The sequence below is a fragment of the Salvelinus namaycush genome, chromosome 20 (genome assembly GCF_016432855.1).
Source record: "Salvelinus namaycush isolate Seneca chromosome 20, SaNama_1.0, whole genome shotgun sequence".
NCBI classification, from domain to species: Eukaryota; Metazoa; Chordata; class Actinopteri; order Salmoniformes; family Salmonidae; genus Salvelinus; species Salvelinus namaycush.
This window is the reverse complement of record NC_052326.1, coordinates 13,091,109-13,112,366: the sequence shown is the minus strand read 5'-3', so window position 1 is coordinate 13,112,366 and position 21,258 is coordinate 13,091,109. Positions and strand designations below refer to the sequence as shown.

Here is a 21,258-nt window from a genome sequence, read left to right as displayed (position 1 = left end):
GCTATCGACTGTGCTGCAAAAGCATGCTCGTGCGGCAGAGTTGATATCCGCGCTTATAAACCCAGGGTCGTTACAGTACATTGCCAAAACAAACAAAACTCCCACTTATTCCTTCTTTTAATTCTCCATATCTCCCTTCTCAGGCTCTAGGACCTGAGAGGGTGGTGCGGCTTGTGCCAATATTCCATGTAACCCTAACCCAGGAACCGCTCCGCCGCATCCACTATGACTTCTATCTTCCTGGATCTTCTCTCCACCTTGGCAGTGCCATTAATTACCACAGCTATAAATGCCACAAAGTCCACTTTCTTAACCTTTAGAATGTCAGGATCCTGCTGGTGAAAGGCAACCCCTGCAGCCTGCAGTGCAGGCCTATCCACCACCATGGACTCTTCTGGTGCACCATTCAAACCCTCAACTCTTTTCAAAGCTGCTGCATATGAAATGCTCTGTACAACCCTGACTTTGGCCACCTCATTCTCTTTCACCCTTGTCAGGCAATCGAAAGATGTGGCATCATGGTTCAAACCACAATTGCAACGTCACATATTCATCACTTTTATAACACCTACTATGATACAAAAATATTAACACAACATGCAATAATTTCAAAGATTTTACAGAGTTACAGTTCATATAAGGAAATGTGTTCATTAGACCCTAATCTATGCATTTCACATGACTAGGAATGCAGATATTCATCCGTTGGTTACAGATACCTTAAAAGAAAAGTAGGGGCGTGGATCATAAAACCAGTCAGTATCTGGTGACCACCATTTGTCTCATGCAGCGTGACACATCTCCTTCGCATAGAGTTGATCAGGCTTTTGATTCTGGCCTGTGGAATGTTGTCCCACTCCTCTTCAATGGCTGTGTGAAGTTTCTGGACATTGGCGGGAACTGGTGCACGCTGTTGTACAGGTCGATCCAGAACATCCCACAAATGCTCAATGGTGACATGTCTGGTGAGCATGCAGGCCATGGAAGAACATGGGACATTTTCATATTCCAGCAATTGTGTACAGATCTTTGCGACATGGGCCTGTGCGTTATCATGTTGAAACGTGAGGTGATTGTGGCAGATGAGTGGCACAACAATGGGCCTCAGGATCTCATCATGGTATCTCTGCGCGTTCAAATTGCCTACCCATACCATAAACCCACCGCCACCATGGGTTTATGGTACTCTGTTCCCAACGTTGACATCAGCAAACTGCTCGCCCACATGACACCATACACACTGTCTGATACAGTTAAAACAGGGATTCATCCATGAAGAACACACTTCTCCAGAGTACCAGTGACCATCGAAGGTGAGCATTTGCCCATTGAAGTCGGTTATGAAGCCGAACTGCAATCAGGTCAAGGACGACGAGCATGCAGATGAGCTTCCCTGAGAGGGTTTCTGACAGTTTGTGCAGAAATTATTTGGTTGTGCAAACCCACAGTTTCATCAACTGTCCAGATGGCTGGTCTCAGACGATCCCGTAGGTGAAGAAGTCAGATGTGGAGGTCCTGGGCTGGCAAGGCTACACGTGGTCTGCGGTTGGAGGTACTGCCAAATTCTCTAAAACAACGTTGGAGGCGGCTTATGGTAGAGAAATTAACATAAAATTATCTGGCAACACTCTGGTGGACATTCCTCCAGTCAGCATGCCAATTGCATGCTCCCTCAAAACTTGAGACACCTGTGGAATTGTGTTTTGTGACAAAACTGCACATTTTAGAGTGGCCTATCATTGTCCCCAGCACAAGGTGCAGTTGTGTAATGATCATGCTGTTTAATCAGCTTCTTGATATGCCACACCTGTCACGTGGATGGACTATCTTGGTAAATGAGAAATGCTCACTAACAGGGATGTAAACAAATTTGTGCACAACATTTTAGGGAAAGATGCTTTTTGTGCGTATGGAAAATGTATTGGATGTTTCATTTCAGATCATGAAACAGTTTACATGTTGTGTTTACATTTTTTGTTCAGTATACTAATGTCACAGTCGTGTGTATTGGTGGCAGGGAAGTCAGGCGCAGGAGAATCAAAACTTGGTTGAATGGAGTAGTTTAATAACTAAAACACATAACTCCAAAACCATGAAATATAATGAAACAAAGTGGGTACGAGGACCCGTCGCGCACCAAATACAAAACACGAATACTGAACATAAAACAATCTCTGACAAAGACATGAGGGGAAACAGAGGGTTAAATGCACAACATGTAATGAATGGGATTGAAACCAGGTGTGTAGGAAGACAAGACAAAACCAATGGAAAATGAAAAATGGATCAATGATGGCTAGAAGACCGGTGACGTCGACCGCCGACCACCGCCCGAACAAGGAGAGGCTTCGACTTCAGCAGAAGTCGTCACAACGTAAGACCTTGTGCTTACAAATAATATATTAAATGAGATTGACACATTGATGTAATTGACAGTTGAAAACGTATTTTGAAGCTATACTTTGTTTCTGTTTTTGACAACAAAACAGAAACTACCTACAACCTTGCCATTTACTTTCTGAAATGCATAAGGCTGCGTTTACACAGGCAGCTAAATTCTGCTCTTTTGCCCTATTATTAACCTAACGTAGCAGGTGTGAAGAAAACGCCTGAGCAAAGTTCTCACATCCGGTTTCATGGGAAAAGTAAGCTAGGTTGAATTAGCTGTATCCCTGAAAACCGGATACATCCGGTTGTTGGCAGCTTCGCCAAGGGTGCCCTACTATCGGCAAAAGAGCTGATCTGATTGGTTGGTCTAAAGACCAATTAGTGGCATAATATCAATATTGGTCTGCCTGTGTAAATGCAGCATAACGCATTTACAGTATTAATTTATAACTGTTGATTTGTATTTATTTAATTTGAATGTATAAGTATTCATCAAGAATCAATGGGTATTTATCAATTGAAAAGACTATTGCACTGCAGCAGTACATATCCCAGATTGTTGCCTTTAATCACGAGGATATACACCTCTGTTTCTACTTGTCACGGCCGTTGAAAGGAGAGGACCAAGGTGCAGCGTACATTTTCTCTTTATTTATAAAAATGACGTCGAACAAAACAATAAAAACTACAAAAACAAACCGTGAAGCTAAAGGCTATGTGCCCTAAACAAAGTCAACTTCCCACAAAGACAGGTGGAAAAAAGGCTACCTAAGTATGGTTCCCAATCAGAGACAATGATAGACAGCTGTCCCTGATTGAGAACCATACCCGGCCAAAACATAGAATTAGAAAATCATAGAAACACAAAACATAGAATGCCCACCCCAACTCACGCCCTGACCAAACCAAAATAGAGACATTTTTTTAAACGTTTTTGCTTTGAGGTGAGCTATATAGATGTTGGACGACAACATTACAATACTCTATCATTCTGGTGGCATGTTTTATTTGAGATGGTCCTGTGTGAATGGTTGATTGATAGTATGTGCTTTATCTGTTGCTAATCAAAGAATAACATCAGAATTTGAACAATGGCTGATAGAGAAAACACCAAAGTTTGAGTGTTCTTCCTCAGGAAGTTGCGTGGTTGTAGGTCTATCTTGCAAGATTAGCAAGAAATGTGGTTATTTCCATCCGTAATAGCAATCAAAAGACTGGCACTCCCTGAACTTACAGGCAAAACATATGGTTAAACAGCACAGTTTCCGTTAATAGGCCCACAGTCACTGATATGTATTTCCCCACAAGCCATCTTCTCATTGTCTCCGACCTTGATGTTCTCAATACAACAATTAGGGAAAAACATAAACAGGGGCAGCTTGTTGTTACGTGGTGATCAAATGAACAAATGTACAGGGCTATATCCTTACTTGAGCTCATCTAACAGATTAATAACCACCTTGTGTCAAAGAGAGAGCCAGGTGGAGCCAAGCTTCAGCACCTTACTGATCCAAAGAGGAGTAGGATAGAAAGTGAGATAAAAATACTAACCCTAAAATGGCAATACATTGTACTTAAAGCAGTAACCCTAACCCAAGCCATAAACATAACCCTAACCCTAGGTTCATGTCCACACCCCGGTTGAACCTTAGCCATAACCGAAATCTTGACATAATCCTAACCCTCTCCTGCAAATACTGTACACACACATTTTAACTTGAGAACCTCATCATAAAGAACATTATAAACTGGGTGGTTCGAGCCCTGAATGCTGATTTGCTGACAACTGTGGTATATCAGACCGTATACCACTGGTATGACAAAGCATTTATTTTTATTGCTCTAATTACATTGGTAACCAGTTTGTAATAGCAATAAGGCACCCCTGGAGTTGGTCGTATCTGGCAAATATACCACGGCTAAGGGTTGTATCCAGACACCCCCTGTTGCGTCGTGCATAAGAACAGCCCATAGCCGTGGTATATTGACCATATACCACACCCCTTCAGACCTTATTGCTTAATTATATCACTATGCAACAATGCTGAAATAAATGTGAATGTCTCTTCCTTCTAGTCATACCAGATAGCATATTATCAATAGCATTATTAATGCATTGTATTATTATTCAGAGCTTTTATTGCTTTGATCAGCCCATGACTTTAACACAGTGGATGATACCACAGTACTTCTGTGTCTCTCCATGAGTCTGTTAGACGTGGTAGAATACATACACTGAGTGTACAAAACATTAGGAGCACCTTCCTAATATTGAGTTGCACCCCCTTTTGCCCTTCGAACAGCCTCAATTCGTAGGGGCTTGGACTACAAGGTCTCGAAAGCGTTCCACAGGGATGCTGGCCCATGTTGACTCCAATGCTTCTCACAGTTGTGTCAAGTTGGCTGGATGTCCTTTGGGTGGTGGATCATTCTTGATACACACGGTAAACTGTTGAGCGTGAAAAACTCAGCAGAGTTGCAGTTCTTGACACATTCAAACTGGTGAGCCTGGCAGTTACTACCATGCCCCGTTCAAAGGCACATCAGTATTTTGTCTTGCCCATTCACCCTCTGAATGGCACACATACACAATCGATGTCTCAGTTGTCTCAAGGCGTAACAATCTTTCTTTAACCTGTCTCCTTCCCTTCATCTTCACTGATTGAAGTGGATTTAACAGGTGGCGTCAAGGAATCATGTCATGGAAAGAGCAGGTTCCTAATGTTTTGTACACTTAGTGTATGAAAACCATGCAGATAGTAATCTTTCTCCCTCCATGCAGTGGAATCATCATGTAGTGTTTTGCAAAGGGTAGGGAAGGAAATTGTGTTAAAAATATTGTTGAAGATTCAATGTTTCTGGTTGTTTTTCTTGCCAAAATGTCAACTATAGCATGTACAATATTGAACAATGGACAACAATGAGTCATCCCGTAACAAGATATGAGATAACTTTAAGTGGACCCAATGAGAAGCTAACAGTGGGAGGAGATGACATCATGCAAGAACAATAAAATACTTTCTTGTCTGCAATATCGAGATATTTTGTTGTCAATAAAACACAACAATACATTCCATTTTTACACCTCAACTTATCTTGAAACTTGAATTCTTTACATAATAAAGCCTATGAGAAGGTGGGTTATGCTGAGATTTAGTATACATGGCATGCAGGGTTGGGGAGTAATGGATTACATGCTCAAACTCGCACACTTTTGATAGACTTAAAGGGGCAATCTGTAGTTGCTACATCCATTTTTGGACTATATATATATACAGTATACTGTTTGGGTAAAATTAACATTTTTGTTTTATTCCATAAACTACTGACAACATTTCTCCCAAATTCCAAATAAAAATATTGTCATTTAGAGCAGAAGGAAGCAAGTTTTCTTCCAGGACAACCTTGTACGTGGCTTGATTCATGAGTCCTTCACAAAGACAAATCTGCCCGATTCCAGCCTTGCTGAAGCACCCCCTGATCATCACTGATCTTCCACCAAATTTCACAGTGGGCACGAGACCTGAAGAGGCCTACAAGCCAGTGTTTCGCACCCACTGTGAAAATTGGTGGAGGAGTGTGCAAAGACTGTGCAAAGCTGTCAAGACAAATGGTAGCTTTTTGATGAATCTCAAATCTCAAATCTATTTTGATTTGTTTAACACTTTTTCGGTTACTACATGATTCCATATGTGTCATTTCATAGTTCATGTCGTCACTACCATTCTACAATGTAGTAAATAGTAAAAATAAAGAAAAACCCTTGAATGAGTAGATGTTCTAAGACTTTTGACCGGTAGTGTATGTATACACATATATACATTGATTATTGAAGAATATAACTTATAAATGCCTCATGAGCTTAATTCAACTGTCACACTCCATGAGAACCCAAAATATAAGGTGGTTTTTCTCTAATGTTTGTAAACATTGTAAATGTGAACAAACACTGTATAGCCTCATAATATGGTTAAAACACTAATTTTGATATCATCGATGGTTAGTCCTTGCATCCATAGCTCTGTCTATTCATCTGAGAGTGGTTACATTTCTCCAGGCCCACCCCTCAGCTTTTTACCAAAACATAGGCGGGGTGCCGTTTTGTTAGTGCTATCTGTGGATTATCTAGATATCAAAGTGTCACTAACAAAACATTTAACAATAGGCCTATAGCAAATGCAGCATATAGCAGTAATTCTTCACATGTAATTAGCACTTTTCAGTAGTGCTCAAAGCATGCCATTCCATGAGTGCAGCATTTGTTTTTCAACTCAAATCAATGAGCCCAATCAGTCCTCCATGACAACAAAATCATAAACAACAAAGTAGGGCTGGTGTCACATTCGTCTAAAGGAGCGGACCAAGGCGCAGCGTGTGCGTATAGTTCCACATACTTTATTTCAAAGTGAAACTTAACAAAAACAACAAAGAATAAACGACCGTCCAGTACAGAGCGCACTTAGGCACTAACTGAAAACAATATCCCACAACACAGGTGGGAACAATGGGCAACTTAAGTATGATCCCCAATTAGAGACAACGATAATCAGCTGCCTCTAATTGGGAACCATACAAATACCAACATAGAAATATAAACGCTAGAAACCCCCCTAGTCACGCTCTGACCTATACACCATAGAGGGCTCTCAGAGGGCCAGAGGGCTCTCTATGGTTAGGGCGTGACAGCTGGCTAATAAGTCCTTAGTTTTGGGGTTATGCTCAGGTAAAACAATTTGGCTAATCTATACATCCATATTTCCAAGTCCTATTCTTGAAGATCAATGGGTATAACATTTATTGGAATGACTGGAATTGTAAATATAGAATTTTATCATATTATTATATGTAGTAGAAAGTGATGGGTTAGAAGAAGCCTACATAACCAACCCATAAAGTAAAATGTAACATCATCTATGGCCAGCTATGTAAACTTTAACATTTATTTATCCTGCAATAGATGGGGTTCAATTGGTAACATCCATTTTTGTCTTCTTCAAATGCCTCTTAATAATCTAAAAGTAACTGAATGTAATCATATTACATTACTGAGTTTGTGTAACCCAAATGTTATGTTACTGATTACAATTTTGGACAGGTAACTGGTAACTGATTACCTCTCACAAACAAAGAGTAAAATAAAAATTCTATATGAGTGTTAGTGACCTGAAGGAAATATAATGAATCTTGAATAACAGAGGATTTTCAGTTGAAAGAATGAGAGAAATATAATTTGTTTACCACTCTTGGGGCGGGGGTAACTTAAGAGGAACAGGAAATTATGATTCATCACGGAATGTTAACGCAGACATGGTACAGCTGAACTACACCACATCAAACATCGATATAAACTGTAGATATAAGTGAGATTTCATCACCGTAGTAGCTTCCATATAGTTTTACACCCTCTCTCTACAGGTTGACAGACAGGTGTTATTTTTTCTATTGGGAGAGTGATATGATGATCCTGTCTAGATTCTGGGTGCTCATCTATTTGTGTGCTTTTATTTGTAATGGATTTTTAAATCCTGTGGAGGCTTATAAATGCAAAATAGGTAAAGTATGTTAATGAATATTAAGGGCTATTGTGGAGCTTCTCTATGTTTTGCTGGGAATCATACTCTACCATGCGATGCGGATGAATGTAGATGCAGACTTATCTTGAATATTTTTTCTTTACCATTGATACTATTAAGGTTACTTCTAATTTGTTGACACTTATAATGAAATAATGACTCTGTTCGATATGAGGAACAATTACAGTACAATGACAATAATGTGAATGATATTATCAAGGTGAGAGGAAAAGTAGAGGAAACAAGGGACAGTGTGAACCGTGCCCCGACGAGGCCTTCCAGGCAGTACCAAATGAATCTCAGAAATGTCAACCCTGCAACTCCTGCAATGAGAGTAAGACATGATTATGCAATAAGGAGTTATAATCAGTACGAATACATTATGTAAACAATAACCTGTTGATGTGTAAATCATGACAGAAGAGGACATCTTTCAAATGTATAATGATTCCACACCAAATCTTGAGTTGAATCTAAATAGCCATAAAATATGCCAGTGTAACCCACAGACGATGTGATTGTTTCTATGCAGGTTCTGGGAGTGAGGTAATATCAAAGTGCACAAAGACTTCTAATGCTATATGTCAGTGTCGTGGAGGATTCACTAACAGTGTCAAAGACTCTACGATATGCAAGTGTCCCGTGGGTTCTGGGTTGGATAAATCAGGTAAAGTGGAATCACATAATACTGATGCTTTTCAGTGGATTGATGAGTACACATCTGTAAATAACTGGCATGCTGCCTAATTTCTTGATTCAGGTATAATAAGCAAATGCCGTGAATGTGAGCATGGATTCTTTACCACCGACAAGGACTCTACATGTGCGAAATGGCGAGAGTATGTAGAAAAACTTACAAGCATTTGTCCGATTTTTGCAATTTGCTGATGTATCAAGCAGTCTCCTTACATTTACAATATAATGTTGGACTTTTTGTCATACTCTGCAATTGATTTGGAATCATTTTAACTGTAGTTTGACTCGTGTCTATGTATCTGTCTGTGTCTTAGATGTGGTAGTGGTGGAGTGAAGACTTCAGGCACTACGATGGCAGATGTAATCTGTAATGAAGAGTCAGAGTCAGACGGGAAGACCCTCCCCTCAATGCAGCCCACTTCCCCCTCTGGCTCTATCCAGACTGTATCTAAGTCCTTGATCCAGAACCAGAGCCAAGGGTCATCTCCTCATCCCGATGTCCCCACTGTAACACCAACCCTCACTGGTCCCAAGTCCTCAACGGCAGACTATGGCCAAGGTTGCACGCTGTTCTTGACTCTAGGGCATGACATTATACATCCATGTAAAACATTGTGCTACAGTGGATAGTTGTATGGCTTTGTATGACTAATGCCTTATTTCTGTCTTCCAGTAATGCTACTCATTGGAATTGTCCTGCTGCTTACTTTTCTACTTACCGCTGTGACCTGCAACCTGGTCATCCTTCCTTGCATCAAGAACTACAAGAACCCGAGTGTCAAAGCAGGTATGCGCTACTGTTAGTGAAACGCGAAGTCACAAAATGACTATGAGAAGTGTTATTTCAGTTTCTTTGGCTATTACGTGTGTTGTCGTTTGAGTTTAATAGGCTCTCAAATCTGGAATGTCGTCTGTGTATATTTTGTGCGTTGTTTGGTTTGGGGATTCTAACTCTATCATTCTGCCCCAGCCCAGGACTCAATGTGCCGGAGGCCAGTTGAAGAAAGTGGGGACAACAGTCTCTCTTCCCTGGTGAAAACACCAAGCTTGGGGGAGCCATGATGGAAAAACCTGGTTATCTGTCTGTCGAAATGCTGCAATTATTCTCAATGTTACTCAGAATAAATGTATTTTAAACCAGAAAACACTTCAAACACCTGTTTGAAAATTCAAAAATATGGTCAATATTTGATTCCCATGTAATCTGTTATTATGGAAAAGCATGTTAGGTAAGTCTATTACTTTGCCTTGCCTCCTTAGCAACAAGATGGTTGTTATTTGCTGCTCTGGGAGATCCGCATGATGTTATTTTCACAAATGGGCTACTGACAAACTTCTGAGAAATAGGCCTACTACTTCCTTCCTGTGTCTGGTTAAGATTTAGAAGAAAGATAATGTGACAACATTGCCAGTCTGGCAAAATAATGTGAAATATTGTACAATGTGTATTGTGTTAAATTTGGTTGTCGTTTATGTTTTGCAAATAAAACCTTTGAACATTTTACATGATCTTAATGCCAATTTGCCCATTCTTAAAAGTTAATCCATTTGCATGAGCTATGACTCAGCAAGAACAGAAGTATCAGGATGTATAGAAAGTACATAAAGACAGAGATACTGACGCTGGGTCGGGGCTTCCCCCTGTGGATAGGCTATACGTCTGCCTCTTTTTTTCCGTGAGAGAGATTCTTCCACTCAGTCTATATGACTTCCACTCACGTTTTCAATAGAAGCCATCAAGTCAGACACAGAAGCTGCTACCGTGAAAGACATCTTATGTTGCTGATTACTGTTCTGATACTTCAGCTCACAATTTCCCCTAATGCAGAGGTGTTCACTCTAACGTTTCGGTGGAAACAAAAGGTTCCATTAGTCTTTTCTTCACAACAACATCTCTTTTCACATATTTCAGCAATGTTCATTAACGTGGTTGTAGTAGAGATGTAGCCTAGTTTTACAAAATAAAGGGATATTGTGTGTATAATAGAGGATGGAAAATGAGTGTTAGGTGATAAAAAAAACATTTTAATCCACATCAGTCTCTAATAAGATTTGGGGTTGAGTTTATTTTCTTTCTTTTTTTTAGCCTTAGGCCTTTTTTTAAATGCATTCAGCATTAGTAACGTGTCGGATGGGTGACTGCTATGTACCATGACTAGTTTTAGGTTTATGACAGTAGGTGCCAAGGATATATGATGATGAAGCATGAATCTTGATTAATTATACAGTGCCAGTCAAAGTTTGGACACACCTACTCATTCAAGGGTTTTTCTTTATTTTGTACTATTTTCTACATTGTAGAATAATAGTGAAGACATCAAAACTAGGAAATAACACATATGGAATCATGTAGTAACCCAAAAAAGTATATTTTTTAGATTTGAGATTCTTCAAAGTAGCCACCCTTTGCCTTGATGACAGCTTTGTACACTCTTGGCATTATCTCAACCAGCTTCATGAGGTAGTCACCTGGAATGCATTTCAATTAACAGTTGTGCCTTGTTAAAAGTTAATTTGTGGAATTTATTTTGTTCTTAACGCGTTTGAGCCAATCAGTTGTGTTTTGACAAGGTAGGGGTGGTATACAAAAGATAGCACTATTTGGTAAAATAGGCCTACCAAGTCCATATTATGGCAAGAACAGCTCAAATAAGCAAAGAGAAACAACAGTCCATCATTACTTTAAGACATTGAACTTGATGTGCACACTCAGATTGCAATCTGAGAAAAACAAAGCATGCGTGCGTGACACTGTCTGTCTTAAGTGGTATTAACACAGATCTGCCAGAGCTAATCAATAGATATTCACACTCACTGGCACACTTCGGCTATTTTAGGTGACAGCACACACACACACACGCGCACACGCACACACGCACACGCACACCCCCCCCATGCAATAATGGTCTATATTTGGGTCGAGTGAAAACATTGCTACACTGAACAAGTATAAGATATTACAGTTGAAGGTCTCTCTTCTAAGGACTTGGGCTAATTTATTCATATTTATTCATAAAACACTTTTTACAATCCCAAAAATTTAACGTTTGTATTTAAAAAACAATTGTTGCGATAGAATGAAAGCATACCAGGAAGTAACTTCAGTAAATCAAATCAAATCAAATTTTATTTGTCACATACACATGGCTAGCAGATGTTACAGTTTTTTTCAATTGTTTAAGGACAATTTTGAAAACAGGACCCGGTTTGTCAAAACACTACACACAATTAGCACAACCCTACACCAAAGTAGCACAACACTTCAGATCATTTGCAAAATGGAACACTTTTGTCAAAACTATACACGACTTCATAAAAATAATATTTTGTTACCATACGAAACACACACATTTCATATGACTTCAATCTTTTTGAACCAGTTACACACTGCTGTTGCTAACCTAAAACACTTTTAGCAAGTCTAATTGTCAGTGATTAGAGTAGTGTAAATGAAGTACACAGAGAAAGTGCAACTATACAAACACTACACAAGACCAACGCTGCAGACTGAGGAAAAAATCATTTATTTCTCTCCATATACCCAAATCAGTCAACATGTCAACATGGAGAATCACAACAAAACATGTCCCAGTTTTCATGCTACTACAGTAGTGTGCATAACACTGTTAGCTCAGCAAACAGCAGACAAACTTAAAATACTGTATCCAGTACAGGTTACAATTACAGTAAATAACAACAACAACAAACATAAAAAATAATCAGAAAAAAACTGACAATATTGTACAGAAAATACTACAGTAAACATACTATACATTATCTCTTCGCCTAGCTGGATCTGGCCAGAGAATTTCATCAACATCACAAGCAATATCGTCATTAGCAAGACAACGCGGGAAGAACCGTCTTGAATGTCGAATCCATCCTTGCACAGCTGCGCCGTCGACTTGGTCACAGGCGTCCTCCATGGCCTGAATGAGGGGTACCTGAGCCTGGGGCTGGAGATCGTAAACCTTCCACCGCCATGCAGAGAAAGACTCTTCGATAGGGTTTAGAAACGGAGAGTATGGTGGAAGGTATAGTACTGTCAACTGTGGATGGTGTTGAAACCAGTTCTGGACCAAAGCAGAGCGGTGGAATGACACATTGTCCCAGAAGACCGTGTATTGCATCTGGTGCATTTCATTACCTACTGTGACGATGTGGTGCAATCGGTCCAAAAATGCGAGAATGTGAGGTGTGTTGTAAGGGCCCATTTTGGCATGACGGAGGACAACCCCATGCTGTGAAAGGGCAGCGCAAAGGGTGATGTTATCCCCACGTTGCCTTGGGACATTGATTATAGCCCTGTGGCCAATGATATTTCTGCCTCGCCTTCTTGCTTTTGTGAGGTTGAACCCTGCCTCATCAGTATACAGTATATGAATTCATGCAGGATTTCCTCAGCATCCATCTGCAAAACTCCCTGAAATACAGTGAAAGACAAGATTGTGTAGTTCAGGATAGGTCTAGTATACAGTCAATGTAAAAAAGTAATGTGTGCAGTATGCAACATCACAGTGCTAAAGTGAACAATACAAACCTCCACATACTCAGGGCCGCAGCCGTTTGACCCTCTCTGAATTCCGCTCAAAAGGCACTCGGTAAAGTTGTTTCATTTGAACCTGATGTCTTTTCAGGATGCGTGCCAGTGTTGACTGAGAGACATGATGGACATTATTGAAAATGGCATGGTCACCGATAATGTTGGCTTGTAGTTCTCTGAGCCTGATAGCATTATTGGCCAAAACCATGTCTATTATCTCTCTCTCTTGTTCTTGCGTGAATATGGGCCCCCTTCCTCCTTGTCGTTCCCGACCCTCAATCCTATGTAGAGAATAATACATGTAACTTACTGTACAATGTCACAGGAAGGGGTATCACAAGTGCGGATATGGTGCATACAATAAGCGGCTGATTACTGTAACTGTAGACAGATCTTCTTTTACCTGTTTTCCTGTCGAAAAGTGACATTATGACAGATGCCACTGTATATCTGCTAAGATTTGGCTGAACTCTCAGTCCAGCCTCCCTCAGCGTCAATCCGTGGTTCACAACATGGTCCACTAGTGTTGCACGAATGTCATTTGATAAGTTTGGTCCTCTTCTTCTTTGTGCACATTCTCCTCCTGCTTCAGGTCTTCCTGGACCTCTGATTCTGACTCTTCCTCTACCTCCTTCTCTGTGTACTCCTCATCTCACCCTCACTCTTCTTCTGACTCCTTCCATTTTGGTTGAAGGCAGGTGAACCTACCTCCTGCATTTTTATAGTGCTTAAACCTGATTGGTGTGTCTACAATTTAGCAATCATGTGTTTGTGCACCTGATGGCTGTGTTTAACAGATTGGCTCATAGGTGTGGTAATTTGACAGTCAGTGCTTTTGAATTGCAAGGAAGTGAGATCATGATATACTTCTGTGTCTGATGTATACAAGTGTGTTTAGTGTTTTGCAAATCACTGTGTGTAATGTTTTGCAAATAGTGTGAAGCTGACAATGTGCTTACAGTTGTGCAAATCTAGCCTTGTGTTTTGCTCCTTGAGTGTAAGGTTTTGCTAATTGTGGGAAAAGTTCAATTGTAGTGTGTCAGCAATCGTAAAAAACTGTAATGCGAGTGTAGCGAAATGCTTGTGCTTCTAGTTCCGACCATGCAGTAATATCTAACAAGTAATCTAACAATTTCACAACAACTACCTTATACACACAAGTGTAAAGGAATGAATAAGAATATGTACATAAAAATATATATGGATGAGCGATGGCCGAACGGCATAGGCAAGATGCAGTAGATGGTATAGAGTACAGTATATACATTTGAGATGAGTAGTGTAGGGTATGTAAACATTATATAAAGTGGCATTGTTTAAAGTGGCTAGTGATACATTTATTCATCCACTTTTTAATTATTAAAGTGGCTAGAGATTGAGTCAGTATGTTGGCAGCAGCCACTCAATGTTAGTGATGGCTGTTTAACAGTCTGATGGCCTTGAGATAAAAGCTGTTTTTCAGTCTCTCGGTCCCAGCTTTGATGCACCTGTACTGACCTCGCCTTCTGGATGATAGCGGGGTGAACAGGCAGTGGCTCGGGTGGTTGTTGTCCTTGAGGATCTTTTTGTTCTTCCTGTGACATCGGGTGGTGTAGGTGTCCTGGAGAGCAGGTAGTTTGTGCAGACCTCACTACCCTCTGGAGAGCCTTACGGTTGTGGGCAGAGCAGTTGCCGTACCAGGTGGTGATACAGCCCGACAGGATGCTCTCGATTGTGCATCTGTAAAAGTTTTTAAGTGTTTTTGGTGACAAGCCAAATTTCTTCAGCCTCCTGCTGTGCCTTCTTCACCACGCTGTCTATGTGGGTGGACCATTTCAGTTTGTCCGTGATGTGTACGCTGAGGAACTTAAAACTTTCCACCTTCTCCACTACTGTCCCGTTGATGTGGATAGGGGGGTGCACCCTCTGCTGTTTCCTGAAGTCCACAATCATCTCCTTTGTTTTGTTGATGTTGAGTGTGAGGTTATTTTCCTGACACCACACTCTGACGGCCCTCACCTCCTCCCTGTAGGCCGTCTCGTCGTTGTTGGTAATCAAGCCTACCACTGTAGTGTCGTCTGCAAACTTGATGAATGAGTTGGAGGCGTGCATGGCCACGCAGTTATTGGTGAACAGGGAGTACAGGAGACGGCTGAGAACGCACCCCTGTGGGGCCCCAGTGTTGAGGATCAGCGGGGTGGAGATGTTGTTTCCTACCCTCACCACCTGGGGGCGGCCCGTCAGGAAGTCCAGGACCCAGGGCGGGGTCGAGACCCAGGGTCTCGAGCTTAATGATGAGTCTGGAGGGTACAATGGTGTTAAATGCTGAGCTGTAGTCGATGAGCAGCATTCTTACATAGGTAGTTGATCTAAAGTAGGTAGCCTAGTGGTTAGATAGTTGGGCCAGTAACCGAAAGGTTGCTGGATTGAATCCCTGAGCTGATAAGGTAAAAAGCTGTTGTTCTGCCCGTGAGCAAGGCAGTTAACAAGAATTTAAGCTTTCTGCCAACATCAGATATGTCTGTCTGGGGATATGTTCTTGTTACTTACAACCTCATGCTAATCGCATTAGCCTACGTTAGCTCAACCGTTCCGTGGATGGGACACTGATCCTGAAGAAGTTGACCCACTGTTCCCTAGGCGCCGATGTGGATTTCGATTATGGTAGCCCCCCGCACCTCTCTGATTCAGAGGGGTTGGGTTAAATGCGGAAGACACATTTCAGTTGAATGCATTCAGTTGTAGAACTGACTAGATGTCCCCCTTTCCCTAAAGGCAAATGAGCCACATACTGTACTGTAGGCAAAAAGCAGACACACTAACAGAGCTATAAATAGCGCCTTAAGAGCATATTAGCATTGGACTGAGACACTCATGGCTCATCTGTCCTCTGTAGCTCAGTCGGTAGAGCTTTGGTGCTTGCAATGCCAGGAAAGTGGGTTAGATTCCTGGGACCACGTAAAATGTATGCACCCGTGACTGTAAGTCGCTTTGGATAAAAAGGCATCTGCTAAATGGCAACATATATACTGAACAAAAATATAAACGCAGCATGAAACATTTTAAAAGATTTTGCTGAGTTACTGTTCATATAAGGAAATCAGTCAACTGAAATGAATTCATTAGGCCCTAATCTATGGATTTCAGATGACCCTAATCTATGGATTTCAGATAAGGGTCTTACCTTAATTCCTGATAGTATGAACGAGCCATGACTGACCCTGCAGACTTGGACCAGCTCCGCAACGCCATCTCCTCCCAAGGAGCCCTCATTGGTAGACACGAGGAGATGCTTCGTGGTCTGATGAAAGGGTTCCCGGACGTGGCTGAACGTCACGGCCAAGCATTGGACGCTTTGCTGGAGCAATTCCGTGGGCAGCCTACCATGACGATAATCTCCCAGCCCCTCAGTAACTTGACTGGTGCAGAGCCGTTACCCCGGTTTCCCGGGTTACCCCGCTTACCTCCCCCGGAGCGCTATGATGGAGATTCCAGAACCTGCCGGGCCTTTCTCTCCCAGTGCTCCCTCGTTTTCGAGTTGCAGCCTTCTTCGTTCCCCTCGAACCACTCGAAGATATCGTACATTATTACGCTGATGTCCGGGAGGGCACTCGCCAAGGACACGGCGGAGTGGGAGCAAGAATCCGCCCTCTGCCTCAATCTGGAGGTGTTTGTGTCCGGGAGAGAGGCTGCCCGGAAGTTACTCCAGCTTTGGCAGGGTTCCCTCAGTGTGACAGACTATGTGGTGGAGTTCCGCACGCTGGCTGCGGAGGGTACCTGGAACCCGGAAGCGCTGTTCGACACGTTCCTGCACAGATTATCAGTGGGGGTAAAGGACGAGCTTGCAGCCCGGGAACTACCGACGGATCTCTACTCACAATTTGCCTTAAATTTTCGAATTGATGGACGGTTATGGGAACGTAAGGATCCCACCTTGCATCTGATGGACTCCAGAAGTCCCCGAGGGGGATCCAAGCCTACCCGAGCTCCGCCAAGAGCCTCCGAAGACTGCCAAGTTGCCTCTTGCAGATACAGCTTGCCAGGGCTAGGCTGCCTCCAGCCGACCGTGTACGCAGACTGAACACCCAGAGTTGTCTGCATTGTGGTACTTTCGATCATTTTGTGTCTACCTGTCCCTTCAAGAGACCCAGCTCATTCGTTGGAGTGAGTACTCTGGTGGGTCTTAGAAGATTGTTCTTCTCCTCTTACTCGTCCCCCCCCTCCTTGCCACCCTGCTGTGGGGCGACCAGTCCAAGTCTCTCCAGGTACTCATCAACTCGGGGGCCGACGTGAGTCTCATGGACGTTGCCCTGGTGTCCGAGCTGGGCATCCCCACTCAACCCCTCTCCATTCCCATGGGTGTTTGAGCGCTGGACAGGTGCTCTATAGGCCGGGTCACCGACCAGACCACCCCGCCTATGTGTGTCGGAACCACAGCGAGACGATCCAATTCCTGCTGGTTGAATCTCTACAGGTTCCCGTGGTATTGGGATTCTCTTGGCTCCAGTGACACAATCCCTCCATTGACTGGGCTACTGGTGCCATCATGGGCTGGAGCCTGTCCTGCTACACTCATTGCCTGAAGTCAGCTCTGCCTGCCTTGGGACGTCTTCCTGGGGGCTTTGAAATTGCCCCGGACCTCTCTGCTGTACTTATTAGTAACTGTAATAAGCAATTTCATGTGTCATGTGCAGCATCTGGTTGCTCCTCATTACACAACACAGACCAGCAAATATTATTTACATCATAAGAATCACTACAAAACGTAACGTATGACCTCTTATACACTTTATTAGGGACAGCCTTTGAAACTTTCCTAGATATGGCTACTATATTGTGATCACTACATCCTATGGATTTGGATACATCTTCGAAGCAAATTTCTGCAGCGTTAGTAAAGATATATGTTGATTTCATTCCTGTGCTATTTGTAACAACCCTGGTAGGTTGACTGACAACCTGAAGCAGGTTGCAGGCACTGGTTACAGTTTGACGTTTTTTCTTGAGTGGGCAGCTTGATGAAAGCCAGTCAATATTTAAATCACCAAGAAAACATACTTCTCTGTTTATCACATACATTATCAAGCATTTCACACATATTATCCAGATACTGACTGTGGTGCCTTTGAGCAAGGCACTTTATCCCTACGTGCCCATGAGTGCCCAGCCTGTGATTTGTGTGTTGTGTGTCAGAACTGCAAACAAAAATCACTGAAGCTGGAGACTCATATCTCCCTCACTAGCTTTAAGCACCAGCTGTCAGAGCAGCTCACAGATCACTGCACCTGTACATAGTCCATCGTAAATAGCCCATCCAACTACCTTATCCCCATACTGTATTTATTTATTTATCTTGCTCCTTTGCACCCCAGTATCTCTAGTCGCACATTCATCTTCTGCACAACTATCACTCCAGTGTTTAATTACTATATTGTAACTACTTCGCCACTATGGCCTATTTATTGCCTTACCTCCCTTATCTTACCTCTTTTGCACACACTGTGTATAGATATTTTCTACTGTATTATTGACTGTATGTTTGTTTGTTCCATGTGTAACTCTGTGTTGTTGTATATGTCGAACTGCTTTGCTTTATCTTGGCCAGGTCGCAGTTGTAAATGAGAACTTGTTCTCAACTAGCCTACCTGGAGGTGAAATAAAGGTGAAATAAAAAATAAATAAAATAAGAAGTTTGGTCACTGTGACAGAATATCTATGCAAATGAACAGTAAAGCAAGTATGGTAAAATGAAGGCCAGACTATCTATGGTAGCTGTGCATGTAATGTATCCAGTCCCAAAGTGGCTGCCTGATTCTAAGAGGCTCTGGTGAAGTTAAGTCTTTCAAGTTTCCAGGATCGGACCCTTTTTTCAATTTTTGCCTAAAATGACATACCCAAATCTAACTGCCTGTAGCTCAGGACCTGAAGCAAGGAAATGCATATTCTTGATACCATTTGAAAAGAAACACTTTGAAGTTTGTGGAATGTGAAATGAATGTAGGAGAATATAACTCATTAGATCTGGTTAAAGATAATACAAAGAAAAAAAAACATGCGTTTTTTTTGTTTTTTTGTTCCATCATCTTAGAAATGCAAGAGAAAGGTTACAATGTACTATACCAGGTTAGGCGCAATCGATCCTGTAGAGGTTTTAAGGTTGTACTATTGGTTATCAATGACAATGTGGAAGAGGGAAGATGCTGTTATACACAGGTTCAATGAAAATCAGTGTTTTATCTCCGCGAAGCTCTGTCCCCACTCTCAAAAAGGAATTTCTCAGTTTTACTTACCTCAAACTTTGGAATCAAAGAGGCCAGGTTCCACTCATTCAGCGTATCTTTATTTTTTTCTTTATATTATGTTTTATTTTTTAAAAAGTAGTTCAATTTTTTTTTATTTTTTTTATTGAATATCCGAAACATAAAATATACTTGCAGTGAAGCCGCTCAACAACTACACCATACCAGTCATCCAACAGACTCCCATTCAGAGCGACACAGAGAAGCATCCAGGGTCAATGCCCTGCTCAAGGGCACGCTGACAGATCTCCCACCAGGCCAAAAAATGTGACCCCGAACCCTTCAAGATCCCCCCCACAGTTCCCCATTAGGAGTCCCTCAACCATTTGAGACCCTCCCACAGTCCCCCCCAAGAAGAAAATCTTAAAATACAATGAATTCCATTCCCCACCCCCAAGAACCCCCCAATGTACCAATAACCAAGAGAATGAACTAAAGAGAAAAAAGAAAAAGACAGAAGAAAATAGCAAACAACAATGCAATTATATATATTTTTTAAACAAAGGACATCAAGGACAACTAAAATCATAACAGCAAAGCCAACTGTATATGTTTGTGTCCATGTCTGGCACTATTACATGTATGTGTGTGTTCTTGTATGTGTTTATTTGAATGAGAGCGTGTGTATATGCATGTGTACAAACACCTGCACGGCATCAGCCTCAGGCAAACTGGCATCAGTTGTAAAAACACTGCCCCTCAGTGTCATTCAAACATACTTTTTATTATGTTTTATATTGACTTTTTAAAAAACTTTCATCTTTGACCATCATTCTATCTCCCGCACAGCAACTCCAATTCCACATCCCGACCCTCAGCTTCCCTCAGCCCATCCCATCTATGTCTGCTGGCCACCCACTAGCTTCTACACAACACATATCTTTCAACTATACTGTGATGTTTAACGTACAATTTCAATCTATCTAATCGAATAAAGTCCACAGATTGCGAGTTGAAGATAAATCATTTTACTAAGAGTATTAGTAAATTAGTAAATGGCTGACCCGGTCTCTCCAGATCTCCTAACAGTACTATTTCTAGGGTCAATTTTAGATCAATCCTATGCATTTTCAGCCATTCCTGAACCTGAGACCAGAAACAGGCTACCTGAGGGCAATACCAAAATAAATGGTCTATTGATTCTGTATCCTCACAACAAAATCTGCAGAGGTTTGATGATTTATGCCCCAAATATTCAACATTTTGTTTGTTGGTAAGAATTCTATATAATAATTTTTGCTGAAAAGCACAAAGTCTTGAATCTTGAGTTGTTTTATACAGTATATCAACTCATACACCCTGCACCATGGAATCGGTACATCAAAAATCTCTTCCCAACTATTTTGCAGTCTGTATGCCACAGTTGTCAACATCCTGGTCCTCAAATGAAACTGGTAATTCTTCCTATTTATGCTATTTTTATTCCTCCACTGGTTTTGATCCTTTATATTGGGCAGACAGACTAGTTCCCTACCTCCCACTGCCACCTGCCTCCTCCATTTTTGGGGTAATGCTGTAATCAATTGGTTGTACTATTGGATTGAGCAGACCTTCCCGTACAATTCTGATAATTCCATGAAGGACATAACTCTACCATTCCAATTTACAATATCATTTAAGAACAAAATACAATTTTCAAACATTTTCCCATAAATACAGGTATTTTATCAACCAGCACATTTGAGTTCAGCCAAAATATTTGTTGTAATACTTATTCTATCTTTCAGGGCGATGAAATTGAAACTGTAGCTAGCTCTGCAATGCTTGTTTGAAAAAGAGA

General features: G+C 41.5%; 1 protein-coding gene across 1 annotated transcript; it reads left to right on the top strand.

The window, feature by feature from the left end:
- The first annotated feature begins 7,843 nt into the window (after positions 1–7,843).
- On the top strand, positions 7,844–9,998 carry si:ch73-361p23.3 (tumor necrosis factor receptor superfamily member 4). Its single transcript, XM_039015512.1, has 7 exons — positions 7,844–7,940; positions 8,182–8,295; positions 8,494–8,628; positions 8,722–8,800; positions 8,972–9,216; positions 9,331–9,444; positions 9,628–9,998. Exons 1-7 carry the CDS (start codon positions 7,844–7,846, stop codon positions 9,717–9,719), a joined length of 876 nt encoding a protein of 291 aa, XP_038871440.1. The 3' UTR covers positions 9,720–9,998.
- Positions 9,999–21,258: the final 11,260 nt, after the last annotated feature.